Source organism: Neoarius graeffei, chromosome 3 (genome assembly GCF_027579695.1).
Source record: "Neoarius graeffei isolate fNeoGra1 chromosome 3, fNeoGra1.pri, whole genome shotgun sequence".
Taxonomy (NCBI): Eukaryota; Metazoa; Chordata; class Actinopteri; order Siluriformes; family Ariidae; genus Neoarius; species Neoarius graeffei.
In genome coordinates, this window is record NC_083571.1 from 87,663,382 (window position 1) to 87,682,433 (window position 19,052).

General features: G+C 41.5%; 1 protein-coding gene across 3 annotated transcripts in view; it reads left to right on the plus strand.

Moving 5' to 3' along the window:
* Nucleotides 1-19,052, plus strand: part of usp24 (ubiquitin specific peptidase 24) — a 278,284-nt gene that overhangs the window by 151,871 nt on the left and 107,361 nt on the right. For 2 of the 3 annotated variants that reach the window (XM_060917596.1, XM_060917598.1), the window contains exons 12-16: nt 3,733-3,836; nt 3,989-4,096; nt 4,242-4,337; nt 10,732-10,893; nt 11,596-11,688. In XM_060917596.1, the coding sequence (XP_060773579.1) occupies nt 3,733-3,836; nt 3,989-4,096; nt 4,242-4,337; nt 10,732-10,893; nt 11,596-11,688 (563 nt within the window). The remainder of the gene's footprint in view (nt 1-3,732; nt 3,837-3,988; nt 4,097-4,241; nt 4,338-10,731; nt 10,894-11,595; nt 11,689-19,052) is intronic. The other variant, XM_060917597.1, reaches the window with a different exon arrangement.

Genomic DNA, 19,052 nt, shown 5'->3' on the forward strand with positions numbered 1-19,052 from the left:
TATTGATCCAAGTCGAGTCTGGCACAAGCCCCGCCCACTATCAACAGGGCGAATAACATGAGAGAGAGGGTTAACACTCGCTAGTTCATCAGTCAGCAAGCCCCGCTATCAACAGAGCAATGAACATAGCGTGTCACTTCCTTCTCTGGGTGGAGTCTTGCCAAATGACAATTGAAGTTCGAGGTTGTCCCCGTCGTCTCCTCGATAGTTTTTCTACATATGGACCACATAGCAGTGCATTTTTAAAAAATTTTTTCCCCACCACTGCATGAGAAGTCTGTCTAAGCAAAGCTGACAATCCTAGGGGCGTCTCTCCAGGCATTTTAGCGCCGTTAACGTTAGTTTGTTCCTGAACATGACGTATGAACAGGTGAATGTGCATTCTCTTGCACAAAATTAGCGTAAAAATGTATGTAAATATAAATATTTTATGCCAAATTATTTTGGCATGTTCCAAAAAAAACATGCTCAAGTCCAAGTCAAGTCACGAGTCTTTAAAGTGCATATCACGAGTAAATTCAGGAGCGAGATCAATGTAATTCTCCTGTTTGATATTAAACTTTGGTCAAATATCTGTCACATTTTGCATTTTGTGCAATTTTTTTTTTTACCTTGTGCAATACCAGAAAAATTCAGTTGAAATCAAGCCATTTGAGGCGAATTGGTCCACCTCTGAAAAAACTTGGCGTTTGGATTTCCCGGGAAACATCGATTTTCGTGACGTCGCGTGCGGGACGCCTCCCTCTGAATCCTACGTCAGCGCTGGTTTGTTTATGAGAAAACGACCTGGTGGTTTTCTGCAAATTTCTTCAACGTTATCGCGTAATTATTAAAACGGTTAACAGACGTATCGTAGGAGGGTGTAGCAACACCAATCTTGATGGGATTAGTACTCATCGTTTCCCAAAAGACTGGACAATGAGAGAGAAATGGGAGCGCTTGGTCTACACAGGCTGTGCACTGAAACCGTGCAAAGCTCGCGCAGCCTGCTGGCGCTTCCGCAGATAACGTCACGAATCTGGCTCCAGACTCCCTTGGGATTTTTCCAGACGCGTTTTGTTATTTTATTTTTTTCTGCTGTAGACAGATGGCCTTGTGCAAAATTACCCTTCTGGATGAGTGTGTAAAGGGACGTACTTTCATAAAAAAAAAACGAAATTGGTCCAGAATATGCCCTTTAACACTTTATGCCAGAATATGCCCTTTAATGAGTCGGACTCAAGTCCTCCAAGCCTGCTATAAAGTGACCGTGGCTTCTTTGGGATCTATTTCTACTTGCAGTGAAAAATAAACAAACGGGATATTTGGCCATATTGTGTCCGAAATGTCACTCACTCAGTGTTAATTTCTTGTTTATAGAACCGTTGTGTAAAAGCACTGTCGCACTCGAGGCCGTGTTGTTGTACTGTAGATGAGCACAGCTGTGATTCGGGATGCGTCGCTAATCACTGATGTTCGGTTCAACAGCACGACCTCGAGTGTGATGTTGCTCAATTGTATTGCATTCTATTACCAGAGCTGCCAGCTGTTGCGTATAATGAGTGAGAGCTCTCCAAAAGCAGCAGAGTACACAAGTGCAAGCGATTTACTCAAAAACACACCATAAGAGCAGTCTTTTTCTTCTCAAGTAAACGAGAAACGATTTGCGCAGGTGTTTTTAACTCTCCAGTATTAACAGCTCCCTCTCGTCACACATGGAGCCGTTTGCACGGCCGCTCTCGCTTTGTGTCAGGGTAAATGGAGAGTGGTGCAAGTTCATGAATGTATAAATCCTATTAGGATGTATTTAACATCAGTTTACGGTATTAAAAAGCTATATCACAAAAAAAACATTAGGAACCGAAAACACGAAGATTTTGATCTAAGAATATTAAATAAGCCTCTGGTGAAGTGGCAGACCTGAGCAGCATCAACAGAGAAAACGTCAGCCATGTGGACATTCGACAACTGATTTCTAAAAGGATTTTATTGAAATCTAATGTTATATGTTTGTTTTTTTTAAACTGTTTACTGCAGAAGTAAAAATCCTCCACCGTCCAGCTGAGTCGCGATCGCCCGAGTTGCCAATTGCACAGCTGGTAATATTATTACGCCTCCTCTACTGTCCTTCCAACTGAAATGGTGGGAATGCTTTCTTCCTTCTGTCGTGGTTCTGGACGATTCACTAGTTTATCACAAGATTTTGAAATGGAAAACGGTGAGCAGGGAAAAATCGATATCGCACAAGCCAAGCACTTTCAAAAAGCGTTTTATTCTGTAGCGTTATAAAACCAGAGCGAAATGGATACTTTGGGGTCGTTTGCTATTTGGTTTGCTTTGGTGTCCGATTGCATCTAATCTGCAGTCCATGTGTCTGCAAATGTACTTGTAAAGCTCCAGTGATGGGGAAGGTAAGCGTGACGCTCCCTCAGGTTCCACAGGAGATGAGGAGACGGGAGGCAGGCTCGGGACAGCTCAAAAGGGTGCACTGTGAAAAACAGTTTGTTTTCTGAATTCAACCTTGTGTGTGTGTGTGTGTGTGTGTGTGTGTGTGTGTGTGTGTGTGTGTGTGTTGGCTGTGGGTTTACAAAAAAAACAGCATTTTCTTTTGACTGTTTGCTACGATCGAGCTTTGTAAAAGAAGCGCATCAAAAGGGAAAACACATGAGGGTTCGATTCAGACAGTGTATGTGAAAAGCACCTCAAGTGTTAGAGGCGCCAGCATCAGTAGAGAAAAGCATGGTGGATTATTTTAACTCTCCATATCTCTCTCTCTCTCTCTCTCTCTCTCTCTGTCTGCTCTTGTGTGCTCTCTGTGCTCTTCTCTCTGTCTGCTCTCCTCTCTCTCTGTCTGTCTGCCCTTGCACTCTGTGCTCTTTCTCTGTGCTCTCTCTCTCTGTCTGTGCTCTCTCTGTCTGTGTCTCTGTGCTCTCTCTGTCTGTGCGCTCTCTCTCTCTCTCTCTCTCTCGCTCTCTCTGTGTGTGTGCTCTCCCTGTCTGTGCTCTCTCTCTCTCTCTCTGTCTGTGCTCGTGCTCTCTCTCTCTCTCTCTCTCTCTCTCTCTCTCTCTGTGTGTGTGCTCTCCCTGTCTGTGTTCTCTCTCTCTCTCTCTCTCTGTCTGTGCTCGTGCTCTCTCTCGCTCTCTCTCTCGCTCTCTCTGTGTGTGTGCTCTCCCTGTCTGTGCTCGCTCTCTGTCTGTGCTCGTGCTCTCTCTCTCTCTCTCTCTCTCTCTCTCTCTGTGCTCTCCCTCTCTCTCTCTGTCTGTGCTCTCTCTGTCTGTGTCTCTGTGCCCTCTCTCTCTCTGTCTGTGCTCTCTCTCTCTGTCCTCTCTCTCTCTCTCTCTCTGTCTGTGCTCTCCCTGTCTGTGCTCTCTCTCTCCCTGTCTGTGCTATCTCTCTCTGTGCTGTCCCTCTCTCTCTCTTTCTCTCTGTCTGTGCTCTCTCTCTGTGCTCTCTGTCTGTGTCTCTGTGCGCTCTCTCTCTCTCTCTCTGTCTGTGCTTGTGCTCTCCCTGTCTGTGCTCTCCCTGTCTGTGCTCTCTCTCTCCCTGTCTGTGCTCTCTCTCTCTCTCTCTCTCTCTCTCTCTCTCCCTGTCTGTGCTCTCTCTCTCTCTCTCTCTCCCTGTCTGTGCTCTCTCTCTCTCTCCCTGTCTGTGCTCTCTCTCTCTCTCTCTCTCTCTCTCTCTGTGTGCTCTCTCTCTCTCTCTCTCTCTCTCTCTCTCTCTCTCTCTCTCTCTCATATTGTGTGTGTCTTATAGGAAACATTGACCAGGCGCAGTATTGTGACAGGATAAAGGGAATCATTGAGCTGTTGGGCAGCAAACTCTCTCTGGATGAGCTTTCAAAGATCTGGAAAATACAAGTGAGTGACTATAAGAAGAAGAAATATGTTTAAAAGAAAACAAAAGTTTAGTTTTATGCTTGCTGTTTATATATAATACCAGGAGATGTTGTCCATAATGTGTAGTTTACTACTCAAACCATTCAGACTTTCATCTGTTCCTCTGTCTGCAGTCTGGCCAGTCCTCCACCGTCATAGAGAACATCCACACCATCATCGCCGCAGCAGCCGTCAAGTTCAACTGCGAGCAGCTGAACCACCTCTTTGTGCTCATACAAAAAGTGTGTATGAATTTTGTGCTTTGCTATTTATGCCTTGTTTTTGTGGATTTTCCTCATTGTTGTTGTCCGTATGGGGTAGATAACTCCTAGTTTAGAAATGTACGAGAACTACACTGATGTGCTTGTGTGTTTTGGTGTTTTTTAGAGCTGGGAAGTTGAGACTGATCGAGTCAGGCAGAAGCTCTTGAGTCTGATCGGGAAGATTGGCAGAGAGGCACGCTCGGAAACAACAACAGGAAAGGTGTGCGAGTGAAAGGGATTCATCGACTAATTAGAAGACTGGTCATCTCGTACATTAAATAATTAATTCAGTAAATTACTGTAGTTAACCAATTACACCACTTTTCTGATGTGCAATTTAGTGGGTTTTTTTAACTTTTAAAAGAATATAACATTCATAACAAACATACCACATGATATAAAAATATATGAAAGTATTTCACAAACGGCATACAGTGTCTTGCAAAAGTATTCATCCCCCTTGGTGTTTGTCCTATTTTGTCGCATTACAAGCTGGAATTAAAATGGATTTTTGGGGGTTAGCACCATTTGATTTACACAACATGTCTATCACTTTAAAGGGGAAAATTGTTGTTTTATTGTGACACAAACAATAATTAAGATGAAAAACAGAAATCTGGAGTGTGCATAGGTATTCACCCCCCGAAGTCGATACTTTGTAGAGCCACCTTTTGCTGCAATTACAGCTGCAAGTCTCTTGGGGTATGTCTCTATTAGCTTAGCACATCTAGCCACTGGGATTTTTGCCCATTCCTCAAGGCAAAACTGCTCCAACTCCTTCAAGTTAGATGGGTTGTGTTGGTGTACAGCAATCTTCAAGTTATGCCACAGATTCTCAATTGGATTGAGGTCTGGGCTTTGACTAGGCCATTCCAAGACATTTAAATTTTTCCCTTTAAACCACTCGAGTGTCACTTTAGCAGTATGTTTAGGGTCATTGTCCTGCTGGAACGTGAACCTTTGTCCCAGTCTCAAACCTCTGGCCGACTCAAACAGGTTTTCCTCCAGGATTGCCCTGTATTTAGTGCCATCCATCTTTCCTTCAGTCCTGACCAGCTTTCCTGTCATTGCAGATGAAAAATATCCCCACAGCATGATACTGCCCCCACCATGCTTCACTGTAGGATTGGTGTTCTCAGGGTGTTGGGTTTGCACCACACGTGGCATTTCCCATGATGGACAAAAAGTTCAGTTTTCGTCTCATTTGACCAGAGAATCTTCTTCCATGTGTTTGGGGAGTCTGCCACATGCTGTTGGGCAAACTCCAAAAGTGTTTTTTCCTTCTTATTTTTTTCTTAAGCAGTGGCTTTTTTCTGGCCACTCTTCCATAAAGCCCCACTCTGTGGAGTGTACGGCTTAAAGTGGTCCTATGGACAGATACTCCCATCTCCGTTGTGGATCTTTGCAGCTCCTTCAGTGTTATCTTTGGTGTCTTTGTTGCATCTCTGATTAATGCCCTCCTTGCCCGGTCTGTGAGTTTTGGTGGGCGGCCTTCTCTTGTCAGGTTTGTAGTGGTGCCATGTTCCTTCCATTTTGCTATAATGGATTTAATGGTGCTCCCTGGGATATTTACAGTTTGGGATTTTTTTTTTTTATAACCCAACCCTGATCTATACTTCTCCACAACTTTGTCTCTGACCTAGTTGGAAGCTCCTTGGTTTTCATGTTGTTTGCTTAGTAGTGTTGCAGAGTCAGGGTCCTTCCAGAACAGGTTGATTTATACAGACATCATGTGACAGATCATGTGACACTTTGATTGCACACACAGGTGGATCTTAATCAAGTAATTATGTGACTTATGAAGTGAATTGGTTGGAGCAGCTCTTATTTGGGGGTTTCATACGAAAGGGGATGAATACCTACGCACACTCCAGATTTCTGTTTTTTCATCTTAATTATTGTTTGTGTCACAATAAAACAACAATATTCACCTTTAAAGTGGTAGACATGTTGTGTAAATCAAATGGTGCTAACCCTCCAAAAATCCTTTTTAATTCCAGCTTGTAATGCGACAAAACAGGACAAACACCAAGGGGGATGAATACTTTTGAAAGACAGTGTTTATTGAGAGCAGGGTGTTTTTGGTTGTTTTTTAAAATATATAAACGGTAATCAATATGCGTGACTTGGCATGAAAGATTTACGTAATTTATATTTTAATAGACTTTCTGTTCTGCAGACATAAATTCAGCCTCCTGGGGTGTTATTTATTTATTTTTTCTCCTCTAAGAGCAACATGTGGTCTTACTGGGTGGGTGGCATTATAATGCAATAATTAGAAATCCAAAGTCAACATATAGAGTGTTGATTATGATCATTAAAACGTAGCACTTTGTGGTAAACACTATGCTAATGATGTGCTGCATTTGTGCTCAGTAGTGCATATAAGCGAACCTCCGCTAAACGTGAGAATTTCAACGTGCGTCCTCGACCCTCATCCGCGAGTTCGGACAGATTGAATTTCACCACTTGGTCTCGATTTCAGTTCTCAGCATATTGTATTAGGTTTCTCATGTCCTCACTCGAATCTGAAGCTATTGCATTTAATTGTAATGCAGTACTGCAGCAAGGAGTGTACCACATTAATCCTCGTCCCAGTGCTGCTGGGAAGCACGTCCTTAGTAAGCATCCTTTATTATCGTATGCAGTGTTGGGCACGTTACTTTCAAAAAGTAATTAGTTATAGTTACTAGTTACTTTTCCCAAAAAGTAACTGAGTTAGTAACGGAGTTACTTTGTCATGAAAGTAACTAATTACCAGGGAAAGTAATTATTCCGTTACATTTTGTTCCCCCTCAAAAAAAATCAAATTCAATTAGTGTAATCATAATAAAAGTGAATGTTAAATGTGTTTAATGACTGAAATGGACACTTAACAGAACCAATTAGTAACGTTATCTACACTATATTAATATTTTTGTGGTACAATGTGAGATAAGACATCTATCAAATGTAATATATTTTTGTAGTTATTAAAATTATGTTACTAATTACTGGCCACTGACGAGGACAAACGCTTTGTTCCTCGACATAATGTGCATTGCACGTAAACACTCTTGCCTTTTATTTCAAGTAATGAAAAGTAATGGCTGTATTTCCAATGTGAAAGCGCAGTGCTGGGCTGACCGCTCGCCATCGCTGTGTCTTCCGGTTGAAAGAGCGCGCAGTAGTGCAGTAGGCGTGGCCTACCTACGTATGTTGTCCAAATCTACTCTGATTGGCTTACTGTGCCGTTGTCTCGCGTCTCCCCGCCCCACACGAAAGCAGAGTAAAGAAAGGCTGAACGAGCAGCGTGCCAGATGAGAACAGCTTTAATAAAGTAACGCATAGTATTTTATTGTAAGTAACGGGAACGGCGTTATAACGATGTAAAAAGTAATTAGTTAGATTACTCGTTACTAAAAAAAGTAACGCCGTTGGTAACGCCGTTTATTTCTAACGCCGTTATTCCCATCACTGATCGTATGTGTGGTGTCTCACACGCAGTTTATCCCCAAAAATGAAAACGGTGAAAATTTTGCATTTAAAAATTCTTGTGGTGTAACAGAAAAGTATTCAAGCGAAGGGAGCAAAATTGTCACACTGTCAAACATACTGATGCTAGTCATTCTCCGTCTCTGAGCTCATGTAAGTGGAAGAGGGTCAATAGCCCTTTCTTCCAAGTGTGTTGCATTGCCTTGTGACGCAGCAGTTTGAAAAGATCAGGACGGCCGGCTTCACATATCTCAGAGGAAGCATGCTAGCTTGCTCCCTTCCCCAGTTGTCGAGGTTGTATGATCGGGGAGATCTGGCGAATGGAAATGGGAATCGGCAGCTGAACAAATTTGTAACGCTTACTGCCAAATTGGAAAGAATTGAAAGTCGACAAGGAGAAATAATTTATCACTTTCACCCACATCTGTCTCTAGCTCATCACCGGAGTTAACCGTCTCTTGCGCTATTTAAGCACAGGCCTCGTCGTCTGGTCGCTCCACTGTAGCCTGGGCCCGCCCATCCTAAGCGTGACGCAACACGAGGGCCTGTTGCGAGCTTAGTCTGGCCAGGCAGGCTATCTACAGCATTTCCAAGCTCCCGAAAAATCGGGAACCAATCAACTTTGAGCATCTCCAACGGCCCTGGGTAGAGGCGTGTTCAAGGCAGTGACGTAGTAGAACTGCTACCGGAAGCCATAGATTGTTTACAGAATCTATGCCGGAAGCGCTTCATTCACATCACGAACATGGAGCAGCGGCAAGCCTTTAACACAGCGGTAGATGCTGTATTGAAAGCATTCAACGGGAAGTTCTCATTGAAAACGGAGCAAAGAGCAGCCCTGGAGGTATTTATTGAAAGGAAGGACGTTTTCGCCTTGCTCCCGACCGGCTTCGGTAAGAGTTTAATCTACCAGTTAGCCCCGTCGCGTCGCATACGTCAGAGGAAAGAGTGATGTGATTGGTTTAAGCTTCGTCACAGCCTTTTCTGGCTTCGACCAGTAGCAAACTGAGGCATTTCAGGGAGGCGGGTCAACCACGGGCTCTGGGAAACGGTTTGGCTTAATAGCTTGGCCAGACCAATAGCTCGGAGAGCTTTGAAGTCGCGTTAGCCAGGCTAGCTCCACTGATCTCTGTCCATGCGAACGTTAGTGATCACGTATTCATTTTGTGAGTTGTGGTGTTGATGCTTTTTATCCCCCGCTGGCCGAAAGGCCGGAAGGGGGGGGATTAGGTCATGGTGATTTCCGTCTGTCCGTCCTTGGAAGGGTGCTCACCTTCTGAAATCAACTCCTCTCTCAATTTTTGGAGGAATTTCACAGAACTTGACAGGATTCTTTATTATATGTCAGTAATATGCCTATTGTAATTTTGTTAAATTCGGTCACATATTTTCCCAGAGTTCCAGCCCTTGATTAATAAAATCATACTTTGATAATTTCATGGCCATGTGTTTTCCTTCTGAAATCAACTCCTTTCACAATTTGTGGAGTAATTTCGCCAAACTTGGCAAAAGGCATCGTTATATGTCGTTAATACCCATATTGTTATTTTGTTCAGTTTGGTCGCATTTTACCAGAGTTACGGCCCTTGATTAACAAGCTTGTACTTTGAGAATTTCATGAAGGTGCGCTCGCCTTCTGACATTAACTCCTCTCACAGTTTTCGGACGAATTTCTCGAAGCTTGGCAAAACGCCGTGTTATATAACGGTAATATGCATATTGCGATTTCATTTCGTTTGTGAAAATTTTACCAGAGTTTTGAGCCTTGATTAAATAACTTGTACTTTGACAATTTCATGAGGGTGTACGTGCTTCTGAAATCAACTGCTCTCACAATTTATGGAGGAATTTCACCAAACTTGGCAAAAGGCTTTGTTATATGACAGTTATATATGCATATTGAAATTTCATTTAACCTCCTAGGGCAGGGGTGTCCAAACTGATCCATAAAGGGCCGTGTGGCTGCAGGTTTTCATTCCAGCCATGCAGCAGCACACCTGACTTGGCTCATTCAATCAACTGAACCGTCTTCACACAGTCAAATACTTGCAGCCACGCCCACCCTTGATTAAAGGGTGGGTGTGTCAGTTGATTGAATAAGCCAAATTAGGTGTGCTGCTGCATGGCTGGAATGAAAACCTGCAGCCACACGGCCCTTTATGGATCAGTTTGGACACCCCTGTCCTAGGGCTTAGCGGTCGCATGCGTGGACAGCACTTTATGGAAATTCGGAACAAGAATCCACATATGTGGACATACTTTTTCTCTAAAAGTACATCTTATCAAAAGATGATGCTTAGTTTTTATTCTAATCAGGTTCTACTAAGCCCAAATAGCAAAGAGAAATAAAAAATGCATGTAAAAAAAACAGCTTGGGCCTTAGGAGGTTAATTTGGGCAAATTTTACCAGAGTTCTGCCCTTGATTATTAACAAACTTGTACTTGGGCAATTTCATCAAGGTGTGCTTGCTTTCTGAAATCAACTTCCCTCAGAATTATTATTATCCCTCGCTGGCCAAAAGGCCCGAAGTGGGATTATGTCGTGACGATTTCTGTCCGTCCCGGGAAGGGTGCTCACCTTCTGAAATCAACTCCTCTCACAATTTTTGGAGGAATTTCACGCAACTTGGCAAGATTCTTTGTTCTATGTTGGTAAGACGCGTATTGCAATTTCATTCAATTCCGTTGCATTTTGCCAGAGTTATGGCACAGTTGCCAGCAGGGGATATTGTGCTCTCGGAGCACTGTTGTTTTTTATCGGGTAATTTAAAGATTTTAAATCTTTGTCATCTGTACAGTGTGAAGCCATTTTCTGTGTTTTGAATGATTTTGTGAAGTCACTGGAGCATCAGCGATATTTTGAGGTCTGTTTTCTGATTCAACGCTGAATTGATTAAGCTCATTCGGTTATATGGCACGTAGCATTTACCTGCGTGTGTGTTCAACATGCTGCTTACTCGGCATGATCTTTGCAGGCAGCCAGCCAAGGCCAGGTTAGACACGAGCCTAAAAAAACACACTTCCACATCTTTTTGGTAAAATATGTAACTGGCAGAACAACTCCGTTTTGGTCAAATGCTGACATTTCCCAGAAGTGAGAGGTTTTCACCTCACACGTATGTTTTGTCACCTGTGGTCAGGTGTTGGAGGTGCTTTGGGAGTTGGCCCATCTCCCTACTCTTCCCACCACTCTGGTCCAGCAGGCTCTGGAGGAACACCTGACCATCCTGAGCGATGCCTACGCTGTCAAAGAAACCGTTAAGAAAAGCTACATCATCAAGTGTATCGAAGACATCAAGAAGGTGAGATGTCAAAATGCCAAGTTTGAATTTTTTTTTTCTTTTCCACATGAAGAGTCCTCGTAGCTTGTGTTCAGCAATCATATCACATGAACGTCTGGTAAGATACAAACTTGTGAGTAGAGCTTTTCAGGCAGCTGTTGATATGATTTGTGACTATCGACATATTTAAAGCGATAGAAAAAGCATTCTTTTTCTTCACCCTCATACAGAATTTGCATATTTTTTTATGATGCGTTTCCTGTCTGTTGCCTTTTGCCTTTTCGTTGGCTTGCTGCTCGTGAACGTGTTTGAAAAAGGGAGAGGTCTCTCGCTCTTTCAGACACGTCCTCAATCTTCCTCCTTCCTGCACTGTTGTACTTCATTATATTTTTAGAGGAAACTGCAAAGTAACCTCACAGCAGAAAGCAGGCGCGTACACCGTCCCTGCGCAAAGGCTAATGTTTTGCAGTGAGCTAAGATCTATATAAAGAGCTGAGCCGAGTGTCCAAAGGTGTCATCCTATCTCTGATGCCAGACAGATATTTGGCTCATCTCTCGTCTTCCCACATACTCAGTCACATTTGCACACTCCTCCTTCCAGCTCCCATTCTGTGCTTCAGGCTCAATTCCAGGGTGATTGGGTTGCTGCATAACTGAAGGATTCTGAAGTCTCATAAACTCCTAGCCGAGCTCATTGAATGCAACTGCAGTTTATGTCTTTAGATACAAATACAGGAGGACTCAAAGTCTACCAGCGAGATACAGGTGTCTTTTTTTACTGGCTCCTGGGGCAAGAAGAAACCAGCCTGGGCTAAAGTAAGAGAAGCAGCAGGGCCTGCAAAGACCCTACTCTTATTTTTACTGACAAATCACAACTTGCTTTCAATCTGATTGCAGTCTTTCACAGTCCATGGAGATGGGGTTTGGTGGCACGAAGGGGATGAAAATTTCTGAAATAATGATTCTGACTTGATTCTTAAGGGAAAAGTCATGATTGTTGGTGAAACTTTGTTGATGTACATTGTTTACCTGCATTTAATTTGATTTAACAAGTCATTTATCAGACCAGAGATCATTTGAAACCAAAGGCTTATTGGCCTTCTTGGGAGTTTAAGGACTGGGTGATTTTTATTTCATTGTTAATTTAAAAAAAAAAAAACTACGGTCAGGCGTTTTTAATTCCTTTTATATATTTTTAAACGCGCCATCATTTTAAGCCTTTTAATCAGCATTTCTTTGTGAACGTAACTTGTCTGTAAACTGATGGAAACAAGTAATAGTGCTCTTATTAGAGATGCGTTTCATATGGAATACCATTTGTGCTGAAACGTGGGGGGGAAAGGGCAGTTAGGAACAAATCAGCGGTACATCACATCTAAATATTTTAGTAAGTTGTAAAATTAAAGAAATGGTGCAGATTTAAATTAGCAGTCCAGTTATTCTGAAATCTACTTCCTTCGTTAAGTTTTTTTAAATAGTAAAGGAAAAAAAATACTTCTCCCAACAGTACTTTTCCCAGTGGTTCCTTTAGTCGTTTCCCGTTTTATCCCCCGCTGGCTGAAAGGCCCGAAGGGGGATTATGTCGTGGCGATTTCCATCGGTCCATCCCAGGAAGGGTGCTCAACTTCTGAAATCAACTCCTCTTACAATTTTTGGAGGAATTTCATGAAACTTGGCAGGATTCTTTATTATATGTCGGTAATACGCATATATTTTAATTTTGTTAAATTGGGTCACATTTTCCCAGAGTTCCAGCCCTTGATTAACAAAATTGTAATTTGACAATTTCATGAGAGTGTGTTTTCCTTCTGAAATCAACTCCTCTCACAATTTTTGGAGGAATTTCACCAAACTTGGCAAAAGGCATCGTTATGCAGTATGTTGGTCGTACGCCTGTTGTAATTTTGTTCAATTCGGTCACATTTTACCAGAGTTACAGCCCTTGATTTACAAGCTTGTACTTTCAGAATTTCATGACGGTGTGCTCGCCTTCTGACTTCAACTCCTCTCACAATTTTTGGACGAATTTCTCGAAGCTTGGCAAAATGCCGTGTTGTATGACGGTAATACGCATATTGCGATTTCATTTCGCTTGTGAAAATTTTATCAGAGTTTTGACCCTTGATTAAATAACGTGTACTTTGACAATTTCATGAGGGCGTACGTGCTTCTGGAATCAACTGCTCTCACAAATTGTGGGGGAATTTCACCAAACTTGGCAAAAGGCTTTGTTATATGACAGTTATATATGCATATTGAAATTTCATTTAATTTGGGCAAATTTTACCAGAGTTCTGCCCTTGATTATTAACAAACTTGTACTTTGGCAATTTCATCAAGGTGTGCTTGCTTTCTGAAATTAACTTCCCTCACAATTATTATTATCCCCCGCTGGCCGAAAGGCCCGAAGTGGGATTATGTCGTAGCGATGTCCGTCCGTCCGTCCGTCCGTCCCAGGAAGGGTACTCACCTTCTGGAATCAACTCCTCTCACAATTTTTGGAGGAATTTCACAAAACTTGGCAAAAGCCATTGTTATATGTTGGTAGTACGCCTGTTGTAATTTTGTTCAATTCGGTCACATTTTACCAGAGTTACAGCCCTTGATTAACAAGCTTGTGCTTTCAGAATTTCATGAAGGTGTGCTCATCTTCTGACATCAACTCCTCTCACAATTTTTGGAGGAATTTCACCAAACTTGGCAGGATTCTTTGTTATATGTCGGTAATGTGCATATTACAATTTTGTTCAATTCAGTCACATTTTACCCGAGTTATGGCACAGTTGCCAGCTGGGGATATTGTGCTCTCGGAGCACTCTTGTTCGTTTTTTTTTTTTAAATACAGAAGACAGAGTAAACAACTACATTTTTTCCTTAGCAGTCAGTGAATGAGTCTCTTTGTTTTGGTGAATATCCAGTTTCAGCAAATAAGTTAATGTTGTCACTGATTCTTTACCAATATCGTAGGCTCAAAGTATTACATACATGACTGTTCATCATTTTTGGCCAATACCAAGGTAGATTTGCGTGTTTTGTCTTTAAGTGCGATCATAGTCTCAGTTTTGCTAATTGTCCACCAAACACATGTTACCGTTAAAGCCAGCACTGTTTATGGTGGTTTCATCACTTGTCAATCGAGACCAGTCAGTGGTGTCCAGCATGATCGCTGATTGATCACACATTTAATCCGAAGCGAAAGCACAGGAGCCCATGTCTTTCACAGGCGCTCTGCAACATTAAATGTATCTGTAAATGGATAAAAAAATGTGCTTTAATTTATGAAAAATTGTTAGCATTGTTAAATTGCTGTGGCGTGAGAGGAATAAAACACTTTGGGACATTGTATTATTGGAAATGATCAGCTTTGGAGTGGTTGTTGATTTTATTTTTGTTTTTTCTTTATTTTTATAACCACATGTCCTGTCATGTTTTATTCCCTACTTATAACAGTTTAGAATGCTGCTGGAAAATACATTCAGTTGCCAAGTCACTGACTGTATTTTGCACTTTGAGGACAAGTCCTCTGCTTTTTTGAGGTCAGGATAAGGTCCCACACTAAAAAACCTAGGCAGCTACTGCAAAAGTAAGAGGTAAATAAGTTTGGTCCATTTGTCTTGATTGTCAGGTGATGAAACCATCCTGATTAGGAAGTATTACGAAATACTTTGCTGCACCTAATTTTGTGATTATTTCTGAATTGCGTTTTTTATTCATGTAACTTGAGCACAGATGGTATTCCAGAGTTTCTGTAAAAGCGAGACGGCCTTTCGATTTCATAAAATCGGTGAAATTTAGTTATTGTGATGTATGCTTATTTCTGTAATATCTCTCAAAATATCAGGCCATTCTGTGGCTGGGAAGTTATTTAATTTGAGGGGATTCACTCGCAAATAATGTGCATGAAATCGCTCGCTTCGCGCAGACAGAGGAAGTCCATGTGCGCATGCGCAGGTTTGCCTTTGACCGTGCACTGACAGTTCCATCATTCTGACGCTAAATGAACAGCTGATCACACCGAGGTGCTTGCTGACCGCCGATATTTATTAGTTTGGTCTTGCGTTTCCTTTCCTTCACAACATAACGTCTTTTCTCGCTTTCCGTTACTATAGTCGGTCTTTGACGTTTCATTCGCACACACGCGTCCTCCTTTTTTCTCTCCTGTTTCAGATTTGTATCCCACAATGCCTTGCACGATCGGGGAAAGCCCACCACGTGATGCATGACATATAGTATCTTGAATTGGGTCATGGTGAAGCAGGAAAAAATAGCGGAGAATTTGGGGCCATGTGGCCTTAAATTCATTAATTGTTCTACTTAAACAAACAAACAAATTAAAAAAACTAATAAAATTGAAAGTCTGTGATTCGAATTCAGTAGCTTTCGTTCCACTAAACAAAAATAACTTGGTGTCGGGGAAAATTCTTTTTATGACCTACACTTGAAAAACCTGAAAGGCAGTCCAGCTTTAAGTGCCTCTGGTATTATTTCTCGTATTAAAATAAATAGCATTATTGAACTAATCACAGAATAACGAGGCATATCATTTTATATACCATACCATGTCACCCATCCTTAAAGCTGGTAAAGGTGTGTTCAGTGTTCATAGATGCGAAGCACCTCATGAACCCTCCCTGTGTAAGTTACTGCCCTTCCAACAATTTCCATTTGTAATTGGCCAGCCTTCAGATCGCAACCGGGGTGCAACCCTATTGTATCTGTTCTCTCTCGAAACGCTCGAAAACACGAAAGCAAATGCATCAGCAGTGTAGGCCATTAGGTTCTCGATAATACACAGTGTGTCTTTTCTTCAGTGTGAGCACCAACAGAGTGTCTGAAAATTCAGGAGCCGTTGAAAGGAAGATGACATGCTGTATACTTAAGTTTGTATGTATTACTGACAGCATATTGTCGACATGTTCACTCTAATGCTCTGTACATTTTCTCAGCTGCTGTCTCCCACTGGTTCCTAACTTTTTCAAACGCTGTGAAGTTACTCCTACAGTGGTGCTTGAAAGTTTGTGAACCCTTTAGAATTTTCTCTATTTCTGCATAAATATGAGGGACATTCCACCGAATGGGTGCCATTTGCTTGTTGTACCACTCCCAAATTAAACTTAATTTGTTATATCTTTTCAACACTGATTATAATAACACATATTTAACTATTCAAAATGTATATTGGTCAACCTCAGGCTACGTTACAAGGTTTGGAAGTCAAAGATGGCTGCATTTTTTTTTTTCAGTCCTGTTACCAAAACTCTGAAAGTAACAGGACTGAGTTTTTAGCCTTGGATTAGCTAATATATGGAATTAAGCCACATGGCGTCATCGCTAATAGCATGACCACACTTGGCACATTCTAGTGATTTACCAAAAATCTGTATTTTTAAAATAAACAAATATCATCTAAGAAATAATTTAAGTAACAGGACAGTATGTTGACATTGACCTTACCAGTCAAAGTTAAAAAATCATCAAATGTACAGAAAAGTAAATGAGGGAACTAATTTTTGGTCTTCCCATGGCCTTCAGAAGACACAACTGATGTAACTTCCTGTGGAGCATGTGATTTATGGAATGGTCCAAATTTTGTCAGATGGGGTAATATGTTTGGGTAACAGGACTGAGTGAAAACCCAGGGACACGACTAAAATGTGTATTTTAGCTAAGATATTGTGGATTTCTTATGAAAAAAAAATTTAAACCATGGATAGGATATGGAGTCACACAACAGTGCAAAAGAAATACTGTTTCTGAAGGATTTTAATCATAATATTTCATAGTTAAGTATAAAGTTAGAGTGCGGGGACAGGTAACACATGCTATTTTTCAGTGTTTTAGGTAGTTTTTATTTAATCCTTACAATTATATATCTTAAATTTGAAGTCAGATCAATGTGCAGGACATTCTACGTAATAAGGAAATGTATTTTAAAGTACATTTTTATGTGCATGTATACATATAATTTTCTAGGGACGGAAATGGCACCGATTCGGTGGAATGGCTCATGACCTAAAACATCATCAGATTTTCACACAAGTCCTAAAAGTAGATAAAGAGAACCCAGTTAAACAAATGAGACAAAAATATTATACTTGGTCATTTATTTATTGAGGAAAATGATCCAATATTACATATCTGTGAGTGGCAAAAGTATGTGAACCTCTAGGATTAGCACTTAATTTGAAGATGAAATTAGAGTCAGGTGTTTTCAATCAATGGGACGACAGTCAGGTGTGAGTGGGCACCCTGTTTTATTTAAAGAACAGGGATCTGTCAAAGTCTTGTCTTCACAACACACGTTTGTGGAAGTGTATCATGGCACAAACAAAGGAGATTTCTGAGGACCTCAGAAAAAGCGTTGTTGATGCTCATCAGGCTGGAAAAGGTTACAAAACCATCTCTAAAAAGTTTGGACTCCACCAAGCCACAGTCAGACAGATTGTGTACGAATGGAAGAAATTCAAGACCATAGTTACCCTCCCCAGGAGTGGTCGACCAACAAAGATCACTCCAAGAGCAAGGCGTGTAATAGTCGGCGAGGTCACAAAGGACCCCAGGGTAACTTCTAAGCAACTGAAGGCCTCTCTCACATTGGCTAATGTTCATGAGTCCACCGTCAGGAGAACACTGAACAACAATGGTGTGCATGGCACGGTTGCAAGGAGAAAGCTACTGCTCTCCAAAAAGAACATTGCTGCTCGTCTGCAGTTTGCTAAAGATCATGAGGACAAGCCAGAAGGCTATTGGAAAAATGTTTTGTGGACAGATGAGGCCAAAATAGAACTTTTTGGTTTAAATGAGAAGCGTTATGTTTGGAGAAAGGAGAACACTGCAGTGTAAGAACCTTATCCCATCTGTGAAACATGGTGGTGGTAGTATCATGGTTTGGGCCTGTTTTGCTGCATCTGGGCCAGGACGGCTTGCCATCATTGATGGAACAATGAATTCTGAATTATATCAGCGAATTCTAAAGGAAAATGTCAGGACATCTGTCCATGAACTGAATCTCAAGAGAAGGTGGGTCATGCAGCAAGACAGCGACCCTAAGCACACAAGTCGTTCTACCAAAGAATGGTTAAAGAAGAATAAAGTTAATGTTTTGGAATGGCCAAGTCAAAGTCCTGACCTTAATCCAATGGAAATGTTGTGGAAGGACCTGAAGCGTGCAGTTCATGTGAGGAAACCCACCAACATCCCAGAGTTGAAGCTGTTCTGTATGGAGGAATGGGCTAAAATTCCTCCAAGCCGGTGTGCAGGACTGATCAACAGTTACCGGAAACGTTTAGTTGCAGTTATTGCTGCACAAAGGGGTCACACCAGATACTGAAAGCAAAGGTTCATATACTTTTGCCACTCACACACGTAATATTGGATCATTTTCCTCAATAAATAAATGACCAAGTATAATATTTTTGTCTCATTTGTTTAACTGGGTTCTCTTTATCTACTTTTAGGACTTGTGTGAAAATCTGATGTTGTTTTAGGTCATATTTATGCAGAAATATAGAAAATTCTAAAGGGTTCACAAACTTTCAAGCATCACTGTACATGCACCAGATTTGCTAGGCATATTTGTCTTCTTAAGACAGGCACATTTCACAATCACATCCCCCGTCTCCACCCAACAGGAAGTCAGCCATTTTGACAGGTTTTCACAAGTATGGCGTGTTCCTGATGTACATCATACACATTCCGGAAGTGTTGTGTAGTTCTGCGGTACACAATGCAGTGTGACTCAAGGTTAAATTGTATCTTCAGTGATACGCAGATGTCATTATGTCACGTGTCAGTCCTGGCTCAAGTAATAAACATTGCTGTTCTCTTGGTGCTTGGACCTGCAATTCCCTCTTTTCCTGTGGAGAAAATTTGAATGAGAAATCCGAAACTGCTCCCCGTCAACATCAGTGATGTACACTACCGTTCAAAAGTTTGGGGTCACCCAGACAATTTTGTGGTTTCCATGAAAAGTCACACTTTTATTTACCACCATAAGTTGTAAAATGAATAGAAAATATAGTCAAGACATTTTTCTGGCCATTTTGAGCATTTAATCGACCCCACAAATGTGATGCTCCAGAAACTCAACCTGCTCAAAGGAAGGTCAGTTTTATTGAGGTATTTCACCTGACGTCACAGGGTCACGTGATGCCCCGGTGTCCGCCATTTTGAACGTCAAG